The following is a 13,639-nucleotide window of genomic DNA, read 5'->3' as shown; positions in this document are numbered from 1 at the left end:
TGTGTGTGTGTGTGTGTGTGTGTGTGTGTGTGTCTGCTTTGGGTCTTTATTGTGGTGCGCGGGCTTCATCTTGAGGTGGCTCCTCTTGTGAGGCACGGGCTCTAGGCACACAGGTTTCAGTAGTTGTGGCACGTGGGCTCAGTAGTTGTGGCTCATGCGCTCTAGAGCTCAGGCTCAGTAGTTGTGGCGCATAGGCTTAGTTGCCCCGCGGCATGTGGGATCTTCCCAGACCAGGGATTGAACCCGTGTCCCCTGCATTGGCAGGCGGATTCCTATCCCCTGCACCACCAGGGAAATCCCTGAGGAAGGTTTTTTGATTGTGATTATAATCATGGTATTCTAGTCTGTGCCTCAAAAGCATCTAAAGCAGTAGTTCTCAAAGCCTGTGCTGCATCTGCACCCTCCTGGGAATTTGTTAGAAATGCAAATTCTTGGGCCCTTCCCCAATCCTGCTGAATCTGAAATAGGGAGGTGGGCAGCAAATTGGATTTTCAAGAGCCTCAGTATATTCAGGTACCCGCTAAAATGTGATAACCATTGGCCATGGAGCTTTGAAAAGGCTGGGCATCTGCATTTTTAACAAGTTCCTCAGGTGTTTCTTAGTGAACTAGTTTCCTTGGCTGCTCTCACAACCACCACAAACTGGATGGCATAGAACAACACAGGTGTAGTCGCTTAACAATTCTAGCAGTCACAAGTCCAGAATGAGTCCTATGGAGCTAAAATCAAGATGTCAGTAGGGCAGGTCCTCTTGGAGGATCTAAGGGAGAATGTTTCCTTGCTTTTTCCGGCTTCTAGAGATCACCAGCGTTCCTTGGCTCTGGGCCCTACATTACATCGCCTTTTCTCCCCCTGCTTCCATCATCACATCGCCTTCTTCCTCATTCGACCTTATTAAAAGGACCCTTGTGATTACATTTAGGGTCCACCCAGATAATCCAGAATCATGCCCCCATCTCAAAATCATTAATCACACAGGTAACATGCACAGGTTCTCGTAATTAGAATGCTGACAGGCTCTCTTGCAGGAGCCATTATTCAGCCTATGATGCTCAGCTAGCCCAGATTTTAGAAATTGATGATCTGGGCCCTAGAGCAAGGGTGCTCAATTATGGCTACACATTAGAACCACCTGAGGAGCTTTAAGAACAATAACAACTCTGTCTTGCTCAATTAGAATATCTGGAATCTGGGACCTGGGCTTTGGTACTGAAAGCTCCCCTGGGGATTCTAGTATCCAGCAGCTGACCCAGGAGGAGCACCAGGAAGAATCCTATGTTCTTCCACAAGTGAAGGAGAGTGCTACAGAGTACAGTAAGCTTTGAGGAAAATCCTCCTCAAAAAGTCACTGACCACTTCGGGAAGTGAACTGTATATTCAAAGAGGGTGTCTGCCCATTAGAATAATATCTTGACTTTGCAAGGACAGGTTGGTTAAATTAAAAACTACAGATGTTCTGAACCTGAAGTTATTTTGGATTAGCACTCCCCCCACCAAGACCTCATTTAATTTTAATTACCTCCTCAAAGACCCTATTTCCAAAAACAGTCAAATCCTGCCCTTTGATGATGGCTAATCATCAAAGAAAGGCAAATCAAGACCACAATGAGATCATCTCACACCTGTCAAAATGGCTATCATCAAAAAGTCTACAAATAACAAATGTTGATGGAAGTAACCTAAGTGCCCATGAGCAGACGAAAGGATAAAGAAGTGGTGTATATATACACAATGGAATATTAGCCATAAGAAAAGAATGAAATTCTCCACTTCATGGGGTGCTAGGTTCCTCCATGTAGTATAAAGTGATGGTGAATGGCTGTTGAAACCAAGTGGGGTATGTGAAATCTCCTGTGGCTGGTACCAGGGGAAGTGGACATAGGGTAGGGGTTGGTGTGAACCCTTTTGGCATCGTTGGAAGTAACCATTCTGGCTGGGTAAGCCAACATTTAGATAAAATGCTTACACAGTCTCAGAGAGGAAGTCAAACCATCTCTTCTTTTTGAGGAGTTTGACTTGGTGGTCTGCAAGTGGAAAAGTGTGGGATGAATCAACTTGCTGTTAAAATCTAGCAATGGCCTTGATGGACCAGGGGGTCCTTATTTCAGAACTTTATCTTGTGTAGTGAAGAAGTCCTGGCTGGGCAGAATTGGCCCAGAAATTCCATCTCAGACCTTGAACACTTTTCCTAAGCATTCCTAGGACTGCTTGGACTGAGGGCGATGCCTCTGGCCTAGGAAGCCTGGTAAGTATGCATGAGATCATGCATGGACAGCCCCCTCCCTTCCAAGGTGGTTCACTCAGGTGCCCAGAGTTGCTGTTTCCATGCTTGCTCTGTGACCTTGGTCCAGAACTTGAACTCTGAGGACCAGTTTCTTCATAACATGGAGACAAATTTCTAATAGGTTGTGGTGTTTATCAAGGATTCCAGGGGATACTGGGAGGTAGGACATCATAGTGGTTGAGTATGAAAGACCTGGGTTCCAATCCCAGCTTTGCTCTTTATAATTTGCTCTTTGGACAAATTTCTTTTAAGTTTTGTGTTTCTCTTTCCTCTTTTATAAAATGGGTGTTACACTATAGGGCCCATCTTACAGGGTGGTTGTGAAAATTAAATGAGGTAAGGCCCCTGGAGAACTTGGCCACAGTGCCTGTGACATGTAAATGCAAAGACACAGTTACTTTATCAAGGCAGGTACTGAGTTGACCATTTGAATTTAGAGGCTGGAGGGGAATGACAGGCCACTGGTGCTTGGGAGTTTCGTCCCATAGTTATACTTTACCATGGAGCCAGCAGGTGGCGACATTGCCATATCTTGGCACTGCTGGCCTCCGTCTGCAGCAAGAAAAAGGTTAGGGATTGAGTTCCCTGGTGTGGCTGTACTCAGTTGCTACACTTGTCCTGTGTCCCTTCCAAGATATGGGTTTTGAGAAACAACTTGAGCCAGTTTGACTGGACGGGCTCTCCTGCAGATAACTCCAGTGCCAGAGAACACATCCTGGCCTTTCTGATGAGCTGTAACGGCTCTTGTTTTCACACCCAGTACTAAATATTCCTCACTGAGGGCTGAGTTAGCGGCTACCCAGTGCATGGTCATCATGCAGCCAGAGTGGTTTGGGCTGAAGTTTGGGGCTGCTGAGGGTGGGCTCCAGGGCACTGAACTTCAGCAAGACCCCAACTGGCATTTCTTATTCACTGCTGTGAGGCTGGGCTGGCTTGCCTAAACAGAGGGTGGTTTCAAAACCAAGTCTGGTTTGTTTTGTATATACGAGTCTGAGTCCAGTGTTAGATCCAGAATGCGAGATGCCATGGCCCAGGGGAACGGCCAGAAACAGCCAAGTCAGAGTGGTAGTATTTTTTTAAAAAAAGGAAGCAAAAACACCAGACGTTTCCATGAGTAGTAGAGTCCCCAGAGGGTAGGCTGAGAGTAATTTCAAAGTCAGCAACTCATTTCGGCGGTCTGAGGTGATGACATGGGCTGGACAGTTCATTGCACCCCCTACCCCATCCCAACTATGATCTGTGGTGCTTCGGCCTTACGTGAAATGATAAAATAAAGACACCAGCTAGAGGATGGGTCAGGATTTCATAAAATAGTGCGATTTTAAAAATTTCTACTGAACTGAAATGAATTTAAACCCACTGACTTAAGTGAACACTTCTGTTGATTTGAAAACTGCAGTCCTGTATTGATTAGTCTTTACCTACAATGTTAAGTTGTAACAAAGAAAAATGTTGACTTGCTGTAGAATATGTAACCTGCTGTGGTTTCAACAATGTACCACAAGGTGGCAGCAACTTCAAAAACTGGTTTAGCCCCTTGAGGAAGTCGTGGGATGCTTTCCAAGTACTAAATCATGTAACCTGCATTTCTTTGTAAAAATCTTACTCAATCGCCCTTTTTCTTATTTTGTTGATTTATTTTTCTAGGAAATAGGGCCAGAGAGGTAACTATTTTCCCACATACTAGTATAAATCAACTGTGTAACCTGATCTCAAAATTATTTAATTCAGATGTTCAGTTAATTTTTAACTTTGGAGTTTTGTTCTCAAGGAGCTACTTCCGCTGAGTAGAAATTTTACTCAAGTGACAATAGATTTAAAGCTGTTCATTGAAAAAAAAATGCTCAGGTGACTTTTTATTAGGTTTCTAGTTCATCTCTGTAGCCTGTTGCTGACAATTTAAATAGTATTTTTCCTTTAGGAAGTATCAACCCAGGGAAACCTTCCTAATGATTTCAGTTATTTCATTTTTAGTTAACAGTTTAGTTAATATATTTAGTTACCTTTGTAATTGTTTTTGTTCAGGTGTCTTAATCATCAAATTAGATTAACTCTATAGGGTAATATCAGGGTTTTTAGACTCAGATTACTTCCTGAAGACGAGGACAATTAAGTTAATGTCTGGAAAATGCAATAAGACACTTGAAAATAATTTGGAACTACAGACCTTTGAATTACTTACATTTACATGTATATGAATGACAGTTGGAGTTCATAAATATAGAGGCTAACTTTTCATGCTATTCCAGATTCCTCTATCTGTGATCCCTTACAGCTCTGATTTTAGTGGCATAGGAAAGAAAATCTCTCGTTTCTTTATCAAGTGCAGTAATGAGGAGAAATCCTTACCAAATGGAAATGCTGAATATTTTCTATCCTAGTTGTTTTTTGAACATTTATTCCATCACGCATTTAGTAGAGATAATAAAATTGGTTAGAAAGTACTTTCTCCAACCATATTTACCTATTTTTAGGTTTGGCTTTATGATTTAAACTAGTTGAAGTACGTTTCCATGCTAATTTGTTATTTAGATAGTCAGCAAAAATGTGATTTAGTCCGAAAAGGTGACTCATGCTTTGGTTATTTCTGGAATATAGAAGGCTTTCGAATGTTTGCTGAATAAATGATTGCTTTTCAGGAATGTTCAGATTTTTAAGATAACTAGGGCTTACCAGGAATGGAGAAGAGCGTATGAGTATGGATAAACGAATTTGCTTAAAATAATGATTTTGTTTCTACTGCAAACTGATCAAATGTGATATCTTTTTATTGTCTCCTTCAGATTGGAATAATTGGTGGGACAGGCCTGGATGATCCAGAAATCTTAGAAGGAAGAACCGAAAAATATGTGGACACTCCATTTGGCAAGGTTAATATCCAGTTAGTGGAGACATACTAGCTTTTTTCTTTCTCCTTGCTGGCTTGATTTTTAAGTTAAAAAATTTTTTTAAATTGCTTTTGTCTTGGCAGCACAGGGCTGCCTGCCCCAGGCTGAGAGAGGCCAGGAGTTTCTGTTACTGGGCTCTGCCAACTGAGACAGTATCCCTTAGATTGCCTTGGACTTGACTACTGAGAACATGGCTTTTAAATGTGTACAAATAATTTCTTAATTATATCCCTAGAAGCCAGATGCTCATTTCAAACACAGGAACTGTACTCTCCAGATCACTGCATTCAAATCAGCTTCTAATTTGGGGCCTATCGGTCATACCACAGTCTTTAACAAATGGGAGGAAATATCTAATGGCCTTTTCTTAGTAAGCCCTGGCCCAAAGGGGGATTTTGGGGGAATGAGAACACAACTGCATAACTGAATTGGAAATAAAACACTCCTCCTTTTCTATTAAAAGTGAGGCTGTTTAGTTCTCCCAGCTAGGGTGAGGGTGTCTGCCTTCTCCTAACTCCATAGGGCTACTTCCAAATACTGTGGTTCCTCTGATCCTCCTATGAAGATCCCTGTATTTGGCAATCCCAACCAAACCCTCCTTTTCAGCCAAGTCCTTAGATTTGATCCGGTATCCTCCAAGTCCTGCTGTCAGCTTGTTCACTTCTTAGCCTCATGTTTTCTTAACCTCCTAGGTTCTCAGACTTTTTCCTCCATTACCTGAGGTCATCTTGTGGCCTTCTTAGACCTGGTTAACACAGCAAACGGTTCCAGTGCTGAGTTCTTAAATTCCCTGATAGGGGCCTCCTATTCCTTTTGCATTCCACTCTCACACCTGTTCTTGAACCTGCTAAATAGCCTTGACACATCTGTGTATGATCAGTGTGGCGTCAGAGTCCCCAGGGGTGCTTGCTACAAATAGATCTTACTAAATGGTACCTACCCACGCATGCTTCTAAGTCTTACGAATCTCTGTACTGGTAGAGAGGGTTCAGTAAATATTGAGTGACTAAGTTGATCCATCAAATCTAGACTCTTTTACTTCTTTGAAATATACCCTCAGACCCCAAGTTTCTATGAATCCTACTACAGATGAACAATTGAAATGGCAGCTTTTTGATTGTTTCTATATGTGTTTTTAAATCACTGACTTGTAACCATTTTTCACTGTGTGCAGCCTTCTGATGCCTTAATTTTGGGGAAAATAAAGAATGTTGATTGCGTCCTCCTTGCAAGGTAACGTATTTCAAGCTTTTGAATGTTACTACTAAAGAACATTTTAAATTTAACTTAAATTGTGAAAAGAGTAATGATGCAGGTATGAGTTTTTAATGTGTTGGTGGAGCCATAGCATCTGAGTCATCTTTATCGCTTACAGTTTCAGGGTAGGTTTTACTGACTTTGGAGATTAAAGATCTTGCCTATCCCCCCTTAGGTTGAGAAAATGTTTAGAACAATCCAATGAGTGATGCAACGATTTGACTAAACTTGAAGCTCTGCTTTCAGTTCTAGCTGCAAGAGGAAATGTTTTCTTTTGTTCTTTTCTGTCTTTTATCTTCTAGTTAACAAGATCAAGAAAAACTGCTTCATTCATGACCCCTTGTGTAGTAATAGTTCTAGATGTGTGGGGAGTGGGTTTCGGGTCACTGAAGTGGGTTCTCGGTGGTGTCTACACCCTTATTGCCTTGACAAGGCTCGTGCTGTTCCCTAAAGAGAAGAGCAAGTCATTTTTTCACAGTTAGAAATTAGTCAGACTGCATGTATTAGCTTTCTATTGCTGCATAACAAATGACCACAAATTTAGCAGACTGAAATAGCATACATTATCCCACAGTTTCCAGGTAACCTGAGTGTGGGCACAGCTCATCTGGGTCCTCTTCAGGGTCACACAAGTATATATTGTGTCACATGGGTATATTTAAGTGCTTGTTCTTATCTGGAGCTCCAGGTCCTCGTTCAAGCTCATGTAGGAGTTGGCAGAACTCAGTTCCTCAGGGTTGAAGGACTGAGGCCGTCAGCTCCTAGAGGCTGTCCATGTTCCCTGCTTTGTGGCCCTCCCCGTGGGCAGTTCACAAGACAGCAGCTTGCTGCTGCAAGGCCAGCAGGAGGGCCAGGTACTGCATGCTGGCAGGCTGGGGCCTGATCATGGGAGTGACTCCCAGCACCTTCCGCTGTGTTCTGTTGGTTGGAAGCATCTCAGGTCCGCCCACAGTCGAGAAGGAAGGAATTATTCAGAGCATGAAAATGAAGACCACCCTAGGGTCTGTCTGCCACACTGCATTTTTGAAACGGAAGTGGCTTTGCTGAGTCCAGTAAAACTAAATTTTAGTTCTAGATGGTCGCATAGGGTTGATTTCAGGCAACCTTCTTTGTTGGTCTGTGGTCATTGCTGGAGAAACGCTTAATTTTTTCCAGACTGTAAGAGAAAATGGTTCGTGTTGTAGCCCCATGGTGAAGGTTTTATACTCTTGCCAGCTGAAATGAAGTGTGTCGGACTGTGAACCACTTCATGCAGTGGTTCTTAACTCCTTTTGATATGTGAATTTCTTTTGAAAATCTAATCAGAGATTTGGAGACCAGCCTTAGAAAAAATGCATGTACAGTAGTCCCCTCTTATCCACAGTTTCAGTTACCCATAGTCAACTGTGGTCCAAAAGTATTAAATGGAAAAGTCTAGAAATAAACAATTCATAAGTTTTAAATCTTGTGCCATCCCACCCCCTCTGCTCGGGTCAGGAATCATCCCTTTGTCCAGCATATCCACACTGTGTACACTACCCACCTGTTAGTATAGGAAAAAAACATAGCATATATAGAGGTCAGTACTATACGCAGTTTCAAGCAGCCACAGAGGGGTCTTGTAACGCATTTCCTGTGGATAAGCGGGGACTACCATACTTTCTGGGCATTCATGGACTTCTACCTTCTGAGAGGTCGTTTATGACCTTGGGGTAAAAACCCTCATATGCTAATGCTTGTCTGCAATTATGTACAAATTATTTCCATATTCTTAATTCTGTTGTTGGTGAAGAGACATTAAAGTTTATTTCAAAATATCAATATGGAATGATACAAGGGATATTGGATAGCAACCCTGTGGTGCAGGGTTTTTTATTATCCATTTTACAGATCCAAAAAAAAAATTGGGGGCTGAGAAAGCTGAGTGATTTTGATGAGGTCACACAGCTAGTAAGTGGCAGACCTAGGATTTGAACCCAGGCAGTTTTACTTCAAAGCCCAAACTTTTAATCATTATCGTACAAAGTGAGATTTTTGTGTGTTGTTACTTCCTTGAAAGCCTGTTCCTATATTATCACATGTGAAGACCACTGGTCTCTTGACACTTAGCCTTCCTGTGGCAGAACATTACCTGTGATGTTCGTACTTTTTCAAACAGCTCAGGATAATTTTAACTCTCTGTGAAATACTGCTTATAAATATACCCTCTAACGTGTGAAGTTTTAAAAATAATTTTAGAAATCAAGTTCCCGTTACTGGCTGTTTCCTGGCACACTGGGTGTGTGTGTGTGGGTGTGTGAGAGAGATAGGGGGAAAGAGTGTGTGTGTAAGTACTCAGTTTTTCATCCAACAGATTGAACTACTCATATGGCAAGTCCAGTTCTAGGTACCAGCAGGGAAGACAGATAAGGGCCTCACCGTCTCAGGGCTGATGCTAGTGGGAAGGATGGACACCGAGAAGGAAATATATAGTTTGAGTGGCCAATAGGTGCCAGAAAGAAAAATAAGGTCGGGGGTAGTGATGTGATGGAGATGCAGTGGTCGTGGAAAGCACTCCTCTGGGGAGGTGATGTGGGAGCTAAGCAGCGAGGCCAGTGAGGCTGAGCCCCGGTGGGAAGGGATAAAGGTAAGGACTGACGTTGCTGTTTGTAGGCTGGGCCCAGATGATATGAGCGCCATGGCAGAGTGTTTGTATTTTGTTTGAAGCGTGACACGAAATCATTAGCGGTTGTGTTAAGTGTGCTGGGGCTGCCATAACAAGGTGCCACAGACTGAGTGGCAACAGAAATTTGTTTCCTCACAGTTCTGGAGGGTAGAGGTCGGAGATCAAGGGGTCAGCAGGGTTGGTTCCTTCTGAGGTTGGGAGGGAAGGATCTGTTCCGGGCCCCTCTCTTTGGCTTGTACCTGACTGTCTTCTCCCTGTATCTTCACATGTTCTTCTCTGTGTATGTCTGTGTCTTTTTATAAGGACGCCATTCGTGTTGGATTAGGACCCACTCTAATGACTTCATTTTAACTTAATTACCTCACTAAAGACCCTGTCTCCAGATATGGTCACATTCTGATGTACTGGGGGTTCGGATTTCAGCCTAAGAATTTGGAGGGGACATAATTCAGCCCATAACAGTAATGATGAGTGAGGTGATCCATTCTTGGACCATACCTGCTGATGTCAACATAAACAACTGGGAAATCTAATATTTTAAATGTTTCATTAATTTCTTTGGGTGATCAGGCAGAAAAGAATAGAGAGATTAGACTGGAAACTTGAGTTTCTATTTTGGGTGTTTCTTCCTTGGCACCTCTTGTTTTCTGTGTCATGGCTTATGAGAGACCAGATGCCTCAGATTCTGGGGTGTTGGCGCCCCACAGGATAGACATGGCATATTTTCCTGGAGAGTGAATTCTAAGTAAGCTCTTACCTACTCTTGATAGGAAAGTAAACTATGAAATGTACATTGAATCTGCACTTTATTTATTTTTATTTTCGGCTGTGTTGGGTCTCCGTTGCTGCGTGCAGGCTTTCTCTAGTTGCGGCGAGCAGGGGCTACTCTTCATTGTGGTGCACGGGCTTCTCATTGCAGTGGCTTCTCTTGTTGCGGAGCACGGGGTCTAGGCGCGTGGGCTCGGTAGTTTTGGCTCTTGGGCTGTAGAGAGCAGGGTCAGTAGTTGTGGCGCATGGGCTTAGTTGCTCCGCGGCATGTGGGGTCTTCCCGGACCAGGGCTCGAACCCATGTCCCCTGCACTGGCAGGCAGATTCTTAATCACTGCACCACCAGGGAGGTCCCGAGTCTGCACTTTAAAACCACATAGTTTATACTTAAAGTAGGCTGGTTATTGCCTGGCCTGTTCTCACTCTTCCTCTGCCAAGGAAAGCATTTTGGTGGGAAGGGCTGGAAGGCACTGCTGTAAATGAGTTTTCTTTTCCAAGAGTATTAAAAATGCCCTGCTCGGGCTTCCCTGGTGGCGCAGTGGTTGAGAGTCCGCCTGCCGATGCAGGGGACACGGGTTCGTGCCCACATGCCGCGGAGCGGCTGGGCCCGTGAGCCATGGCCGCTGAGCCTGCGCGTCCGGAGCCTGTGCTCCGCAACGGGAGAGGCCACAGCAGTGAGAGGCCCGCGTACTGCAAAAAAAAAAAAAAAAAAAAAAATGCCCTGCTCACTCCTCTACCATATTTAATATATTTACTCTCTTTCCTTAGGCATGGGAGGCAGCATACCATCATGCCTTCAAAAGTCAACTATCAGGCGAACATCTGGGCTCTGAAGGAGGAGGGCTGTACACATGTCATAGTGACCACAGCTTGCGGTTCCTTGAAGGAAGAGATTCAGCCTGGCGATATCGTCATTATTGATCAGTTCATTGACAGGTGAGCAGTCGTCTAAAATGCTCAGGCTCCTCCTGTACAATCGTTCTCAGCTCAACTGGACAATGTGTGGGGACTTGTGGGAAAGGGGACACAGGCCCACAGATACAAAATAGAAGAATCATCATGAACTCTCAAGTTCCTAATTCCCAGCTTCAACATTTATCAGTTTGTAACTTTAAAAGAACTTTTTAAAAAACAAATTACTTAATATTTCCTTAGTATTAGAGGTCTAGGCAGTGTTCTCTTTTTCCCTATTGTCCCACAGACTTTTTTTTTGTAGTTGGTTTGTTGAAATGAGGGTCCAGAGAAGGCCTTTTTTCTTTTTTGTCCTATAGTCTCCCCACATGCTGGATTTTACTGATTGCATCCTTAAGTCTCATTTAGTGTCTTCCCCTGTTCCCTCTGTTTACCGTAAACCAGTGCTTAACTCCGGAGGCCTGATCGGAACCAGGTTTGAATTCTTGGTGAGAATCTTTCTGCATCATATCAGGAGGCACGTAATGTCTGGTTGTCTTTTCGTGATGTTAAGATCAATAGTTGGTTCCTGAGCTAGGGATTTTCTGTTACTTAATTGCACAAGGAATCTATAATGTTCCTTTACCAAAATATTGAACAATAATGGACTGCCAAGATCCTGGGCTTTCTCTGCATTTAGAAGTAGTTGAAGAAGTCATAAGAAAAGGGGTGGTCTCCTAGGGATCCCATCCTCCTGCTGCCCCCACCTCCCATTCCTGGGGGAAGTAACCACTTCCCAGAATGCTCTGGATGGAGACAGGTAACTGCAGTCTGCTACTTGAGCCAGAGTGGTGGGGAGAAGTACCACAGAGGGTAAACCACTTGGTATCTCCTATCAGCGTCCCCCATCCATTCACCCTGACCATCACCTCAGTCCATCCTACTCTTCCAGTCTGTTAACTCTGGGCTCGCTGTACCCAACGCCTCTCCTACCTTGACTGTTATGGAAGGAAGGTTTATTCAGTCCTGTTCTGTGTGTCTTCTGCTTTTCAGGTATTTAAATATTCCCTAGTCCATCAGAAGCATTGAATGTTACCTGATGAAATGAAGCTATTAGCTTGAACCAAATGAAATTGCCTGTTCTGTAAGCTAGAAATGGTTGAATATCAGTAATTTCATGTGGTTCAACCTAATAAATAATGAGGATAGACTAAAATCATTACGTGCCCCTCCCCTTTCATTTTTCCTATCATTTTTCTGCACCTGACACTATATGTTTTTCATCTTCCCCTCTAGAATGTAAACCGTGTGAGGGCATGGACCCCATATGTCCTGTTGGCCACTTTATCCCCAACACCCACAATACTACCTGGCCTGTGGTTGCTCAGTCAGTATTTTTTGAGTGACTGAATGAACATGATTGTTCGAAGGGAGAGGGAGGCTGGAGTTTGTGTTTAGGGGACATCCTGATCAAAATCTCTATGGCCGTCAAAGACATGTGTTTGGGGGTAATGACCTAAGAAAATGGGTGCAATGTGGTTTTTTTAATAATGCAGTGCACAAAACTCTAGAATGATGTGGATTTATAAAGTATGGTAGATGGTACTGGAAGGAAAAGTTTGGCTTGGATACTAAGCCTGGGATTAATTTGTTACTTACGTGGTGTAACTGTACACTGTTGCATTTCCCAGATCTTTGTCTCACATGTAGTAAATGTAAATGTTTCACATACTGGCTCTCAAGAAAGCAGGTGGGGCACAAAGAGAATAGAAAGAGAACAGGCGTTGCCATCAGATCTGGTTTCTTTCTGCCTTGGCACTTATTAGCTGTGTGACCTTAAAATCTTCCGGTGTCTGTTTTCTTCTATGTGCCATGTCTATAACCTGCCTCCTTAGTCTTGCCTTGGGAGTTCTGAGTCCCTAGCGAGTGCCTTTTATGGGTCTAGCCTGTGGTACCTACCCAATAAATGCCTTTACTGTGAGTCTGGGCTGGAGTATGTCTGCCAGTTAACATCACTTGGTAAAAACAGAAAAAAAGGTCTGTTGAAAGGAGGATCCCCTAAGTAAGTAACATTTAGAATGAAATCTCAAATTTTGTATCAATTATACATTGCAACAATAACATTTTTGATATATTAAGTTACATAAGGTACTAAAACTCATTTTACCTGTTCCTCTTATACTGTTTTGATGTGGGTGCTAGAACATTTTAAATTACATATGTGCCTTGCATTATTTTGCTATTGGAGAGCATCTTCTAAGTGTTACTGCTGCTGTTTGAGCTATGTGGTTTCTGTTACCCAGGCTTGAGAATGTCTTACAGGAGAGGAGAATCAGAACTTTTTGCCTTGTGAGAAATGCCCTACATGTGTTGTACTGACAGCACTTTTTTATTTTAACAAAGTAAATCCTGGTGTGTTAAGGCAGGCGTCTGAACCTCCACTTAGTCCTGTCATCAGGCATGAATGGTGAGCTGCAGGCTCTGCTGTTTACAGCCTCAGTGCCCATAGCTGTAACCACAGCCCCAGAATATTTGATAGGACTGCACCATCCTGCAGAGGTGCACAGAGGATTAGAGCTGTGGGGGCAGGAGCACTGAACTCTAGAAGGGTCATCTTGGCTCTGTTTGGCCTCAGGCAGATCACTTTACCTATGTGGGCCATGGTCCTCTCTTCAAAATTACAGGTTGAATTCTGTCACTTAAGCTCCTTTTCCTTGCACTGTCCATGGGTTCTTCTCCAGGGATTGATCTGGAAACACATTTTTGCTTACTACTGCTATAACTTTGCCAGCACATCATCTTAGAAAAAATATCCTCATCCTAAAGTGTCTTCCAAGACTAGAGGGACTGTTTTAATCTCCCTGACATACATTTGTGATAAAGAATCAAAATGGAATAGTATGGCTA

The 13,639-nt window shown here is 43.2% G+C and overlaps 1 protein-coding gene across 1 annotated transcript in view; it reads left to right on the top strand.

The window, feature by feature from the left end:
- The window catches only part of MTAP (methylthioadenosine phosphorylase), a 38,025-nt gene that overhangs the window by 3,071 nt on the left and 21,315 nt on the right, over window positions 1–13,639 (top strand). The window contains exons 2-4 of the mRNA XM_029203409.1: window positions 5,068–5,154; window positions 6,347–6,405; window positions 10,610–10,777. Of these exons, the coding sequence (XP_029059242.1) occupies window positions 5,068–5,154; window positions 6,347–6,405; window positions 10,610–10,777 (314 nt within the window). The remainder of the gene's footprint in view (window positions 1–5,067; window positions 5,155–6,346; window positions 6,406–10,609; window positions 10,778–13,639) is intronic.

Source organism: Monodon monoceros, unplaced genomic scaffold (genome assembly GCF_005190385.1).
Source record: "Monodon monoceros isolate NGI ecotype Baffin Bay Population unplaced genomic scaffold, NGI_Narwhal_1 Super_Scaffold_5, whole genome shotgun sequence".
Lineage (NCBI taxonomy): Eukaryota > Metazoa > Chordata > Mammalia > Artiodactyla > Monodontidae > Monodon > Monodon monoceros.
This window is presented reverse-complemented; position numbering and strand designations above follow the sequence as displayed.